Source organism: Coloeus monedula, assembly GCF_965178545.1.
Source record: "Coloeus monedula genome assembly, chromosome: 1".
NCBI lineage: Eukaryota > Metazoa > Chordata > Aves > Passeriformes > Corvidae > Coloeus > Coloeus monedula.
In genome coordinates, this window is record NC_138781.1 from 159,477,954 (window position 1) to 159,491,810 (window position 13,857).

The 13,857-nt window shown below is 61.6% G+C and overlaps 1 protein-coding gene across 1 annotated transcript; it reads right to left on the reverse strand.

Annotated features, from left to right (window-relative positions):
* Window positions 1-4: 4 nt before the first annotated feature.
* Window positions 5-13,338, reverse strand: GPT (glutamic--pyruvic transaminase). Its single transcript, XM_082279523.1, has 12 exons — window positions 13,298-13,338; window positions 10,387-10,567; window positions 8,531-8,620; window positions 8,343-8,451; window positions 8,132-8,262; window positions 6,748-6,991; window positions 5,264-5,343; window positions 5,039-5,175; window positions 3,519-3,693; window positions 2,462-2,617; window positions 771-883; window positions 5-257 (listed from the first exon to the last, which is right to left on the reverse strand). The coding sequence occupies exons 2-12, from the start codon at window positions 10,555-10,557 to the stop codon at window positions 167-169; spliced, it is 1,497 nt and encodes a 498-aa protein (XP_082135649.1). The 5' UTR covers window positions 10,558-10,567; window positions 13,298-13,338; the 3' UTR covers window positions 5-166.
* Window positions 13,339-13,857: the final 519 nt, after the last annotated feature.

The window sequence follows — 13,857 nt, forward strand, 5'->3', positions numbered from 1 at the left end:
CGGGGACAGCGTGGGGAGGGGGGACCTGCCCCGGAATTCCCCAAAAAAAGGCACGGAGAGCTTGGAGGCACTTGGAGACCACCGGGATCTGGTGGGAATTATGGGATGGTGAGGGCTGGAGGTGGCAGGAGGTGACAATGGGGGGAAGCGGGGGACGCCACCCTCGTTAAGAGAATTCCTTGACGAACTTGGTGTAGAAGGCGCTGAGTTTTTCCAGAAGGATCTTCAGCTTATCCGTGGGCGGCAGGATGGTCATCCTGGCGGGAAAAGAAACGGTGGGAAAAGGGCGGGAATGATATCGGGACAATCCCTCCGGGGATCCCGAATCCACCGAAACTCCCACAGGCGCGTTCTGTTGGGCACCAAAACCCCCATTCCCGTTCTCCCAGAAATCCCAAAAAGTCGCACCCGAGCAGCCCTGGGTGGGATGAGGGAATTTGGGGTGGGGGAATTTGGGAGGGGGATGCTGGAAAAAAGGAATTTTGGGGTGGAGGTCTCCCAGGAAGAGGAAAATTTGGGGTGGAGGTCCTGGGAAAAGGGAATTTGGGATCGGAATCCTGGGAAAAGGGAATTTGGGGTGAGGTTCCCTGGGAAGAGGGAATTTGGGATGGGGATCCTGGGAAAAAAGGAATTTGGGGTGGAGTTCCCTGGGATGAGGGAATTTGGGGTGGGGATGCTGGGAAAGAGGGAATTCGGGATGGGCATCCTGGGAAAGGGGAATTTGGGATGGGGATCTCCTGGGAAAAGGGAATTTGGGATTGGGATCCCACCGGAAGTGGAAGGTGCCTTCCCGCTGTCCAAAGCCGCTTCCCGGGACGACGCAGATCCCGGTTTCCTCCAGGAGCTTCATGCAGAAGAACATGTCCGGGGCCTGGTTCTTCTCCTGGGAATTCAGGATGGGGATGGAGTCGGAAAAATGGGGAGGGATCCGATCCCACAGGGTGCCAAGGGCTCATGGGGCTCATCCCACCTGGTCCCACATGGATTGGGATTGATCCCAACGAGTCCCACAATTCCTGGGATCGATCCCATCCAGCCCCACATGGATCGGGATTGATCCCACCCAATTCCACATGGATCAGGACTGATCCCACCCATTCCCACATCTCCCAGTTTGGGATGCCGTCCATCCCCACATCTCCCAGTTTGGGATCCCATCCATCCCCACATCTCCCAGTTTGGGATCCCATCCATCCCCACATCTCCCAGTTTGGGATCCCATCCATCCCCACATCTCCCAGTTGGGATCCCATCCATCCCCACATCTCCCAGTTTGGGATCCCACCCATCCCCACATCTCCCAGTTGGGATCCCATCCATCCCCACATCTCCCAGTTGGGATCCCATCCATCCCCACATCTCCCAGTTTGGGATCCCATCCATCCCCACATCTCCCAGTTTGGGATCCCATCCATCCCCACATCTCCCAGTTTGGGATCCCATCCATCCCCACATCTCCCAGGACTGATCCCATCCATTCCCACATCTCCCAGTTTGGGATCCCATCCATCCCCACATCTCCCAGTTTGGGATCCTGTCCATTCCCACATCTCCCAGTTTGGGATCCCACCCATCCCCACATCTCCCAGTTTGGGATCCCACCCATCCCCACATCTCCCAGTTGGGATCCCATCCATCCCCACATCTCCCAGTTGGGATCCCATCCATCCCCACATCTCCCAGTTGGGATCCTGTCCATTCCCACATCTCCCAGTTTGGGATCCCACCCATCCCCACATCTCCCAGTTGGGATCCCATCCATCCCCACATCTCCCAGTTTGGGATCCCATCCATCCCCACATCTCCCAGTTTGGGATCCCATCCATCCCCACATCTCCCAGTTTGGGATCCCATCCATCCCCACATCTCCCAGGACTGATCCCATCCATTCCCACATCTCCCAGTTTGGGATCCCATCCATCCCCACATCTCCCAGTTTGGGATCCTGTCCATTCCCACATCTCCCAGTTTGGGATCCCACCCATCCCCACATCTCCCAGTTTGGGATCCCACCCATCCCCACATCTCCCAGTTGGGATCCCATCCATCCCCACATCTCCCAGTTGGGATCCCATCCATCCCCACATCTCCCAGTTGGGATCCTGTCCATTCCCACATCTCCCAGTTTGGGATCCCACCCATCCCCACATCTCCCAGTTTGGGATCCCACCCATCCCCACATCTCCCAGTTGGGATCCCATCCATCCCCACATCTCCCAGTTGGGATCCCATCCATTCCCACATCTCCCAGTTTGGGATCCTGCCCATTCCCACATCTCCCAGTTTGGGATCCCACCCATCCCCACATCTCCCAGTTGGGATCCCATCCATCCCCACATCTCCCAGTTGGGATCTGGGCGGTCCCACATCCCCTGGGATGGATCCTGCCCATTCCCACATCTCTCCGTTGGGATCCCGCCCAGCCCCACATTCCCGCTGGGATCCCGGCGTTCCCGGGCACCTTGGCGGCGGCCAGGGCGCGGGCCGGGAGGTCGATCCGAGGGAAGGAGTACATGGCACCCTGCACGGGGTTGCAGTGGATCCCGGGGGTCCGGTTGAAGATCTCCTGGGTCAGCCGGGCCTTTTCCGCCAGGGAGTTGAGCACGGCCTCCTTCTCCTGTGGGATAACGGGATGGGAATTCTGTTCCAGGCCATCCCAGTTCATCCCATCCCACCACAGCTCACCACAGCCCATCCTTATCCCCATCCCAACTCATTCCCAGCCCTATCCCCATCTTTATCCCACCCCATCCCACCCCATCCCATGGATCCCATCCATCCCATCCCTTACCCCATCCCACCCCATCCCATCCCATGGATCCCATCCATCCCATCCCTTACCCCATCCCACCCCATCCCACCCCATCCCACCCCATCCCATCCCATGGATCCCATCCATCCCATCCCATCCCGCCCCACCCCATCCCATCCCATCCCATCCCATGGATCCCATCCCATCCCACCCCACCCCACCCCACCCCATGAATCCCATCCCACCCCATCCCATCCCATCCCATCCCATGGATCCCATCCCATCCCACCCCACCCCATCCCACCCCATGAATCCCATCCCACCCCACCCCACCCCATCCCACCCCATCCCATCCCATCCCATCCCATCCCATCCCATCCCATCCCATCCCATCCCATCCCATGGATCCCATCCCATCCCATGGATCCCATCCCATCCCATCCCATCCCATGGATCCCATCCCATCCCATCCCATCCCATCCCATCCCATGGATCCCACCCCATCCCATCCCATCCCATCCCATCCCATCCCATCCCATCCCATGGATCCCATCCCATCCCATCCCATCCCACCCCACCCCACCCCATCCCACCCCACCCCATCCCATCCCAATCCCACCCCATCCCATCCCATGGATCCCATCCCACCCCATCCCATCCCATCCCATCCCACCCCACCCCACCCCACCCCACCCCATCCCATCCCATGGATCCCATCCCACCCCATGGATCCCATCCCATCCCACCCCATCCCGCCGCTCCGTACAGCCTGGAAGCGCTCGTAGGACGGCTCTCCGGGTTTGGGCGGATCCATGACCACATCCAGGACCATCTGTCCGGGCACGGGCGGGCACAGCCGGACGGACACGAGCTTGGACAGCTGCATCTTCACCTCTGGGTCCATGTTCACCACTTCCACATATCCGCTCCGCAGCCCGCACCTGCCGGACACCGCCCGGAATCGGCATCGCCGGGAAGCGCGGAGGGGACGGAGGGAGCGGGGAATGGGGATGGAAGCCATGGGAGGAGAGATGGGGATGGGGGTTCATCGTGGAAGCCATGGATGGGAGCTGTGGGTGGAATCCATGGATGAAGGTCCATGGATGGGGGTTTGGGGTAGGAATCCGTGGATGGGAACAGAGAGAAGGACCCATGGATGGGAGCTCTGGGTGGGAATCTGTGGGTGGGATCCATGGATGGGATCCATGGACAAGAACCTATGGAGAGGGACCCATGGATGGGGGTTCATCATGGAACCCATGGATGGGAGTCATGGATGGGATCCATGGATGGGGGGCTGGGGTGGAAATCCATGGATAGGAACATGTGGAGAAGGACCCATGGACAGGAACCTATGGAGATCAGAAGCTATGGATGGGATCCATGGATGGGGGTTTGGGGTGGAAATCCATGGACAGGACCATGTGGAGAAGGACCCATTGATGGGACCCATGGACAGGAACCTATGGAGATCAGAAGCTATGGATGGGATCCATGGATGGGGGTTTGAGGTGGAAATCCATGGATAGGACCATGTGGAGAAGGACCCATTGATGGGACCCATGGACAGGAACATATGGAGATCAGAATCCATGGATAGGACCTATGGATCAGAATCTATGGATGGGATCCACTGATAGGAACCTATGGAGAGGGACCCATGGACAGGAACCTATGGAGAAGAGAATCCATGGATAGGACCATGTGGAGAAGGACCCATGGACAGGAACCTATGGAGATCAGAATCCATGGATGGGAATCTATGGATGGGATCCATGGATGGGGGTCTGTGATGGGAACCCATGGATGGGATCCATGGATGGGGGTTTGGGGTGGAAATCCATGGATAGGAACATGTGGAGAAGGACCCATTGATGGGACCGATGGACAGGAACCTATGGAGATCAGAATCCATTGATGGGACCCATGGACAGGAACCTATGGAGATCAGAATCCATGGATAGGACCCATGGATCAGAATCTATGGATGGGATCCACTGATAGGAACCGATGGAGAGGGACCCATGGATGGGACATGGCATTCATGGAGTCACCTCCAACCCCAATCTGGAAGATCCACGGGGTAGTGGCATCTCCATCCCCAATCCATGACATCCACGGGGTAGTGGCATCTCCATCCCCAATCCATGACATCCACGGGGTGGTGGCATCTCCATCCCTCCATCCTCCCCATCCCCTCCATCCCACCCCATCTCATGGGACCGGTGGGACCCCGGCCACCACGCGGCGTGGTGACAATTCCAGGATGGGGACTTCAGGACTCACTCTCCCATGAATCCCTTGGAGATGGAGTGGAAGGAGGCCAATTCCACCACCTCCGAGTAGGGCGGCCCCATCTCGACCAAGACCTTCTTGAAGGAGTGGAAGGCCGAGCCCTGGGCGTAGATGTTGTCCTGGTACACCTGGAGGGGACATCCCGGGATGTCACCCGGAATTCTGGAGTTTTCCCGGGAATGGGGGACACCCCCAGGTCCCCCCAGCCCCGCCCACCTCGTCGGCCATGAGGAAAAGCTTCTCCTCGTAGGCGAATTTGATGACGTCCTCGATGCATTCCCGGCTCTGGACCTGGCCTGGGGACACCGAGAGGGGACATGGGGACACTGGAACTGGGCGGGGAGGGCAGCCCAGCCCGGAACTGGGGTCCCAGTCCAGCCCAGGGGTCCCAGTTCAGTCTTGGGGTCCCAATCCCAGTCTATGGATCCCAACCCAGTTTTGGGGTCCCAATCAAATCCTGGGGTCCCAGTACTGGGGTTCCAGTCCAGTTTTGGGGTCCCAGTCCAGTCTTGAGGTCCCAGTCCAGCCCCAGGATCCCAGTCCCTTCCAGGTGTCCCAGTCCAGTTTTGGGGTCCCAGTCCAGCCCCAGGATCCCAGTCCAGTCTTGAGGTTCCAATCCCAGTCTATGGATCCCAGTCCAGTCTTGGGGTCCCAGTTCAGTCTTGGGGTCCCAGTCCAGCCCAGGAGTCCCGGTCCAGGTTTGGGACCCCAATCCCAGTCTATGGATCCCAACCCAGTTTTGGGGTCCCAGTGAACTCCTGGGGTCCCAGTCCAGTCTTGGGGTCCCAATCCTGGGTTCCCAGTCCACCCCAGGATCCCACTCCAGGTCTTCCCCCATGGATCCCATCCCATCCCAGTATCCCACCCCATGGACCCCACCCCACTCCAGGTCTCCTTCCCCATGGACTCCATCCCACCCCAGATATTCCAACCCATGGATCCCATCCCACATATCCCACCCAGTGGATCCCATCCCATTGCATTCTACCCCAGACATCTCACCCCACACATCCCACATATCCCACCCCATGGATCCCATCCCACCCCAGATATCCCAACCCCATGGATCCCATCCCAACCCATCCCAAATATCCCACCGCAGATATCCCAACCCCATGGATCCCATCCCAAGCCATCCCAAATATCCCACCCCACAAATCCCACCCCAACATTGGGATCCCACCCCACTCCAAGTGTCCCACCCCATGAATCCCACCCCATCCCAGATACCCCAACCCACATATCCGACCCAGTGGATCCCATCCCAACCCACTCCAGATATCCCACCCCATGAATCCCATCCCAACACTGGGATCCCACCCGACTCCAAGTGTCCCACCCCAAGAATCCCACTCCAGATATCCCAACCCACACATCTGACCCAGTGGATCCCATCCCATCCCATCCCATCCCATCCCATCCCATCCCATCCCATCCCAGATATCCCATCCCATGAATCCCACCCCATCCCAGATATCCCAACCCACATATCCAACCCAGTGGATCCCATCCCACCCCAGATATCCCATCCCAGATATCCCACCCCATGAATCCCATCCCAACACTGGGACCCTGCCCCAGGTGTCCCACCCTATAAATCCCACCCCGGGTGTCCCCCCCCCCCATGAATCCCATCCCATCCCGCCCCACAGATCCCATCCCACCCCATAAACCCCACCCCATCCCGCTGCCCCCGTTACCGGTGGGGTTGCCGGGGTTGATGATGCAGAGCACGCGGGGGCAGCAGCGCTTGCGGCCCTCGGCCAGCGCCCGGCGCAGCTCGGCCACGTCCAGCGCCCAGCAGCGCTCTTCGGCCAGGTAATAATTGACCTGCACCGCGTCCAGCTCGGCCAGCGCAGCCGAGTACAGCGGGTACTGCGGGATCGGGATCAGCACCCCCGTGCGCGACGACCCCGAACCCGACACCAGCAGCTTCAGGATGCTCTGGGGGCAAGGAGAGACGGGGGTGACGTGGGGACATCGTGGGGACAGTGAGGGCACGGGATGGGGTGGAGATAGAGGTCGTGGAGATGGGGACATCGTGGGGACAATGAGGGGATGGTGTGGAGATAGAGGTCGTGGATGTGGGGACATCGTGGGGACAGTGAGGGGACAGTGAGGGACAGGTTGGGGTGGGAATCAGGACATTGTGGAGTCATCGTGGGGACAGTGAGGGACAGGTTGGGGTGGAGATAGAGGTCATGGGTGTGGGGACATCGTGGGGACAGTGAGGGGACATGAGGATGATGATGGGACAGGTTGGGGTGGAGACAGAGGTCATGGACGTGGGGACGTCATGGGGACAATGAGAGGATGGGTGGGAATCGACATTGTGGGGTCATCGTGGGGACAGTGAGGGACAGGTTATGGGGGCATAGGGACATCTTGAGGACACTGTTGGTGTGGACATGGGGACGTCATGGGGACATCATGGGGACATCATGGGGACGTCAGGGGATGTGGTGCGGGCATGGACATGGGGACATCGTGGGGACATCACGGGGACGTGGCTGGGGTGGGCATGGGGACGATGAGGGGTCAGGGAGGGTGCTGGAGACAGAGGTCATGGGTGTGGGGACACTGAGGGTTCACAGGTGGTGTGGCCACAGGGACAACATGGGGACACCTTTAGTGTGGCCATGGGGACAGTGAGGGGTCAGGGATGGCGAGGACACGGGGACAACGAGGGGTCAGGAACGTGGGGACAGCACGGGGACAGCCGGACCGTGGGGGTGGCGTGCGGACACGGGGACAACGAGGGGACATCACCGCCGTGACCACGGGGACAACGTGGGGCTGGGGACGGCACAGGGCCACCGTCACCATGACAACCCCACGGCCTTGGGGACAACGCGGTGCCACCGCCAGCGTGGGACGATGCCGGGGCCGGCAGCTGGCACAGCCCCCGGCGAGGCGTGGGGACAACCAAGGACACGCCACCCCCTCCCCCCCTCGGGCACTGCCCGTCCCGGGGCCGGCGCCAAGAGTGGCACAAAGGTCCCTTTGTCGCCGCCCGCCGTGGGAACGGCCCGGGGGGTGGCACCGCGCCCGGTGTCCCCCGGGGGGTGGCCGATGTCGCCGTACCATGATGGCGTCGCTGGCGCCGGTGGACAGGAAGATGTCCTGGGCCCTGGCGGGGACACCGTCGCGGCGCTGGATGTAGCGCGCCACGTCCTCCCGCACCATATCGATGCCGGGGCTGGCGCTGTAGGAGCCTGCGGAGGGGACAGCGCGGGTGACACCGGCACCGGGAGGTGACACCGGCGCTGGCCCAGCCGGGGGAGGTGACACCGACCCGCGCTCTGGCCACCGCAGGCCGCCAAAAGTCGCCGCGCCCGCTCCTTGGCGTCGTTGGGAAGGTTCGGGTCCTGGAGCAGCTCCGGGCACAGGCACAGCGCTGTCACCTGAGGGGACAGCTGGGTGACACCTGGGGGGTGGTGGCCGCCCCCGAGGTGTCACCGAAGGTGGCGGTGGTGGCCGTACCTGGCGCAGGAAGGTGATGGGCTTCTGTCCCATGGCTTGCGCGTCACCGATGTTGGCCTTGATCACCTCGGTGAAGGGCTTGGGGACACCCTGAGGGGACGGGGACACGCGTGGGGACAGCAGTGGGGACAGGGACAGAGATGGGGACAGGGACAGCAGGGACAGGGATGGGAATGGGGACAGCGGGGACAGGATGGGGACAAGGGACAGGGACGGGGATGGGGACAGAGGGGACAGGGATGGGGACAGGGATGGGGACAGCGGGGACAGGGATGGGGACAAGGGACAGGGATGGGGACAAGGGACGGGGACAAGGACAGGGATAGGGATGCAGATGGGGACAGGGATGGGGACACGGGGACAGAGATGTGACAAGGTCAGGGACGGGGTGGGGACAGGGACAAGAGCAGGGACAGGAATGGGGACAGGGTCAGGAATGAGGTGGCGACAGGGACAGGGACAGGGACACAAACAGGGCAAGGGGTCACGACCCGCCTGTCCCCACCCGTGTCCCCTGTCCTGGGAGTGGCAGGGACCCGGGGACCTGGGGAACGCCGAGAAGGGGAACTGTGGGGACTTTGGGGACACCAGGGCCAGCCTGGCGTGGCAGTGACCATGTCCCCACCCCCAGCGCCGCCGTGTCCCCAAGCCAGGTGACCTCGGCCACCTCCCGCCACGGCCGGACTTTGGCCACCTCGGCGGGACCGGACTCTGCCCTGGGTGGCACCGCCCCGAATGTGTCACCTCTGTCACCTGGCCTCACCCCTGTCACCCCCTGTCACCCCCCTGCCACCCCCCTGCCACCCCGGGGTGTCCCCAAACCCCCCCCCCCCTAAAAAGGGAGCCGATCCCGAGGCGAGGGAAAGTTCCCAGGTGGCAGCAGGGACACGGGGAGGGGACAGAGGGGACCCTGGGGGGTTAAACCCCTTTTGGGGGGTAAAACCCCTTTTTTGGGGGGGGGTAAAACCCTTTTTGGGGTGCCCTGGGGGAGTAAAACCCCCTTTTTTGGGGGAAACCCCCTTTTCCTGGAGGGTAAAACCCCCTTTTTTGGGAGGGAAAGACCCTTTTTTTGGGGTAAAGCCCCTTTTTTGGGGGGGGTGTAAAACGCCGTTTTTGGGGGTGCTTATGGGGCGGGAGGGGCCCGGTTTGGGGTGCCCCGAGGGAGACTCGGTTTTGGGGGGTCCCAGTTTGGGGTTGGGGGGTCCCGGTTTGGGCTCGTTGGTCCCGGTTTGTGGAATTCTCCCTGTTTTGGGAGTTCGGGGTCGGGATATCCCGGTCCGGGAGGGTTATCCCGGTTTGGGGTGGGATTATCCCGGTTTGGGGTGGGATTATCCCGGTTCTGGGGGGGTGTTCCCGGTTCGAGGCGGGGATATTCCCGTTCTGGGGGGGTTATTTCCAGTCCGGGAGTATTATCCCAATCCGGGAGGGGTTATCCCGGTTCCAGGGGGGATTATCCCAGTTCCAGGGTGGGACATCCCGGTCCGGGAGGGTTTATCCCGGCTCCAGGGTGGGATATCCCGGTCCGGGAGGGTTTATCCCGGCTCCAGGGTGGGATATCCCGGTTCTAGGGTGGGATATCCCGGTCCGGGAGGGTTTATCCCGGTTCCAGGGTGGGTTTATCCCGGTTCCAGGGTGGGATATCCCGGTCCGGGAGGGTTTATCCCGGTTCCAGGGTGGGTTTATCCCGGTTCTAGGGTGGGATATCCCGGTCCGGGAGGGTTTATCCCGGTTCCAGGGTGGGTTTATCCCGGTTCCAGGGTGGGATATTCCGGTCCGGGAGGGTTTATCCCGGTTCCAGGGTGGGTTTATCCCGGTTCCAGGGTGGGTTTATCCCGGTTTTCTGGGATTGCCGGTACCTTACGCAGCTCCTGCTCGAGTTCCAAGGCGCGGGTGACGATGGGGCCGCGCACCGCGTACTCCACGCGGCGAATCGCGGGGTTCATGGTCTCGGGGGTCAAGACCGGAGCCCCCCGGCTCCCCCGGGGACCCCCGGGAGCCCCGAACTCCGCCGCCGCCGCCGCCGCCATCGTCAGGAGCCTGCGGGGCCGCAGCGCCCGGAGCGCCCTCAGCGCCCGCATCCTCCGCCCGCCCCACCCCGGGCGACACCGGTGGCACTCGAGGCCACCCCCCCGCCCGGCTCGGCTGGTGACACCCCAAAACCCGCCCCCGGTGACCCCAAAAGCGGCCGCCCCCCCCCCCCCCCCCCGCACCTCAGCCCCGGCCTTGAGGCTACCGGCAACTCCCCGCGGCAACGGGCAACGGGCAACGGGCAACGGGCGAAGGGCAACGGGCACCGGGAGGGGGCAACGGGCACCGGCAGGGGGGAGGGGACAGCGGGGACAGGGAAAGGGGGTGGCACCGGGACACCGGGAAAGGGGGTGGCACCGGGATCGGGGACAGCGGGCACCGGGAAAGGGGACAAACGGCACCGGGAATGGGGGTGGCACCGGGATCGGGGACAGAGGGCACCGGGAAAGGGGACAAACGGCACCGGGAATGGGACACCGGGAGCGCGCCCACGGCAGCGGGAATGGGACATCGGGAATGGGGGTGGCACCGGCACAGGAACTGGCACCGCCACCGGGGAGCGGGGACAAAGTGGCACCGGGAAGGGGACACTGGGAATGGGACACCTGGAGCGGGCACATGGCAGCGGGGACAGCGGGCACAGGGAAAGGGGTGGCACCGGGAAGGGGACAGCAGGAAAGGAGGTGGCACCGGTGACAAGTGGCACCGGGCACGGGGGGTGGCACCGGGCACGGGACACTGGGAAAAAGGAGGTGGCACCGGGACTGTGAGGAGGTGTCACCCCGCGGGGTGGGGACAGGCGACACGGGGGAGGTGGGACACGGGGATGAGGGAATTTGGGACGTGGGGACACGGAGGGGACAAAGGGAGGAGGGAGGACACGGGGGGGGGGGGACAGGGGGACATCGGGTCCCCAGATGCCCCGAGGGGAAGGGACACGATTGTGACAAGGAGGGGAGCGAATTGTCACTGTCACAGGTGGGGGCACGGCCCCAGAGCCCCACAAAGCCCCAAATGTCCCCAAATGTCCCCAAATGTCCCCGGCCCCCAACCTAAGCATCCCCACGCCGCTCCAAGCGCCCGCCGCGCCCCCTCCGCTGTCAATCAACCCCCGAGGCCACGCCCACACGAAGCTGATTGGCTGCACGCGGAGGGGGCGGGGCCGGGAGCGCCCAAACGGCGGCGGGATTGGGGGGGGCGGAGCTCGGGATGGGACCCCCCCCCCCTCCCCATTGGGGGTTCCTATGGATGAACCCATTTAGGGACCCCGCTTTGGGGGACCCCATGGACGCCCCCAATAGGGGTCCCGAGAGACCCCACCCCATTAGGGACCCCACAGACCCCCCCCATTGGGTTCCCTAAAGAACCCCCCCCCCCATTTAGGGACCCCATAAACCCCCATTAGGGACCCCACAAATCCCCTTTAGGGACCCCATAAACCCCATTAGGGACCCCATAAATCCCCATTAGGGACCCCATAAATCCCCTTTAGGGACCCCATAAATCCCCATTAGGGACCCCATAAATCCCCTTTAGGGACCCCATTTGGGATCCCCTTTAGGGACCCCATAAACCCCCATTTAGGGACCCCATAAACCCCCATTTAGGGACCCCATTTGGGATCCCCTTTAGGGACCCCATAAACCCCCATTAGGGACCCCATAATTCCCATTTAGGGACCCCATAATCCCCATTAGGGACCCCACAAATCCCCATTTAGGGATCCCACAAATCCCCTTTAGGGACCCCATAATCCCCATTAGGAACCCCATAAACCCCCATTAGGGACCCCATAAACCCCCATTAGGGACCCCATAATTCCCATTTAGGGACCCCACAAATCCCCATTAGGGACCCCATTTGGGATCCCCTTTAGGGACCCCATAAACCCCCATTTAGGGACCCCATAAACCCCCATTAGGGACCCCATAAATCCCCATTAGGGACCCCATAACCCCCATTAGGGACCCCATAATTCCCATTAGGGACCCCATAAACCCCCATTAGGGACCCCATAAACCCCCATTAGGGACCCCATAATTCCCATTTAGGGACCCCACAAATCCCCATTAGGGACCCCATAAACCCCATTTAGGGACCCCATAAATCCCCATTAGGGACCCCATAAATGCCCGTTTAGGGACCCCACAAATCCCCATTTAGGGACCCCATAAACCCCCATTAGGGACCCCATAAATCCCCTTTAGGGACCCCATAACCCCAATTTAGGGACCCCATAAATCCCCTTTAGGGACCCCATTTGGGACCCCCTTTAGGGACCCCATAACCCCAATTTAGGGACCCCATAACCCCCATTACTGACCCCACAGACGCCCCCATTTAGGGACCCCATAAACCCCAAATCCCATTTCCCCCCCCCCCCATTTGCGATCCCCCAAAACCCCAAATCCCATTTTCCCCCCCATTTGGGATCCCCCCAATCCCATTCCCCCCCCCTCAATTCCCCCATTTAGGATCCCCTAAAGCCCCCCCCCCAAAACCCCAAACTGCGGATGCCCCAAAACCCCATTCCCACTTCAGGGTCGGTTTTAGGGCCGCCCCATTCCTTATCAACCCCACACCCCCTTATCAGCCCCCTCCAGCCCCATAAAAAACCCCACTCTTTCCCCCTAAAACTCCCCCGAGTTTTGGGGCGGTTTTGGGGGGTTTTTGGGGTGGGTTTTGGGGTGGGGTGGAGGGGGAAGCGGTTTTAGGGTGACCCTAAAAACGAGTTCTGACCTTTCCCTGCAGCTGCCGCCGACCCGAAATAGGATCGGGGAGGGGGAGGGGAGGATTTGGGATTTTTTTTTGGGGGGGGGGGGGGGGGGCCGCCCCGCCCTTTATAGGGCCCGGAAAGGGCGGTCCCAAAAGGGGCCACCCCAAAAAGTTTTAGGGGGGCGGGGCGGGGTTGTTGTAGGGTGGGGGATGTGGGGCGGCCCCGCTTGGGAATAAGGGGGGGTGGGGAGGGGGAGGTCCCTAAAAGTTCCCAGGGTGGGGTTTGGGGGATCCCCAAAAGTTCCCAGTGGGATTTGGGGTCTCTGACCCCTCCCAGTGTGGATTTCGGGGGTCCCATAACCCCAAATGTGGATTTAAGGGATCCCCAAAACTTCCCGGTGGGATTTAGGGGATCCCAAAACCCCAAATGTGGATTTAGAGGATCCTCAAAACTTCCCGGTGGGATTTGGGGTGTCCCTGAGACCCCATATGGGATTGGGGATCCCCAACACCCCAAATGTGGATTTGGGGTCTCCGAACCCCCCCCCCCCACCCCCCAGTGTGGACTTGGGGGATCCCAAAAC

What these genes read in the sequence shown, in the direction of transcription:
- GPT (XM_082279523.1), bottom strand. Translation starts at nt 10,557, where the DNA reads ATGGCGGCGGCGGCGGCGGCGGAGTTCGGGGCTCCCGGGGGTCCCCGG. An exon ending in CTGCGGTGGCCAGAGCGCGG is followed by an intron (nt 8,263 to 8,342) that starts GTCGGTGTCACC and finishes TCCCCTCCGCAG; the next exon opens with GCTCCTACAGCGCCAGCCCC. An exon ending in TCCAAGGGATTCATGGGAGA is followed by an intron (nt 3,694 to 5,038) that starts GTGAGTCCTGAA and finishes GGTGTCCGGCAG; the next exon opens with GTGCGGGCTGCGGAGCGGAT.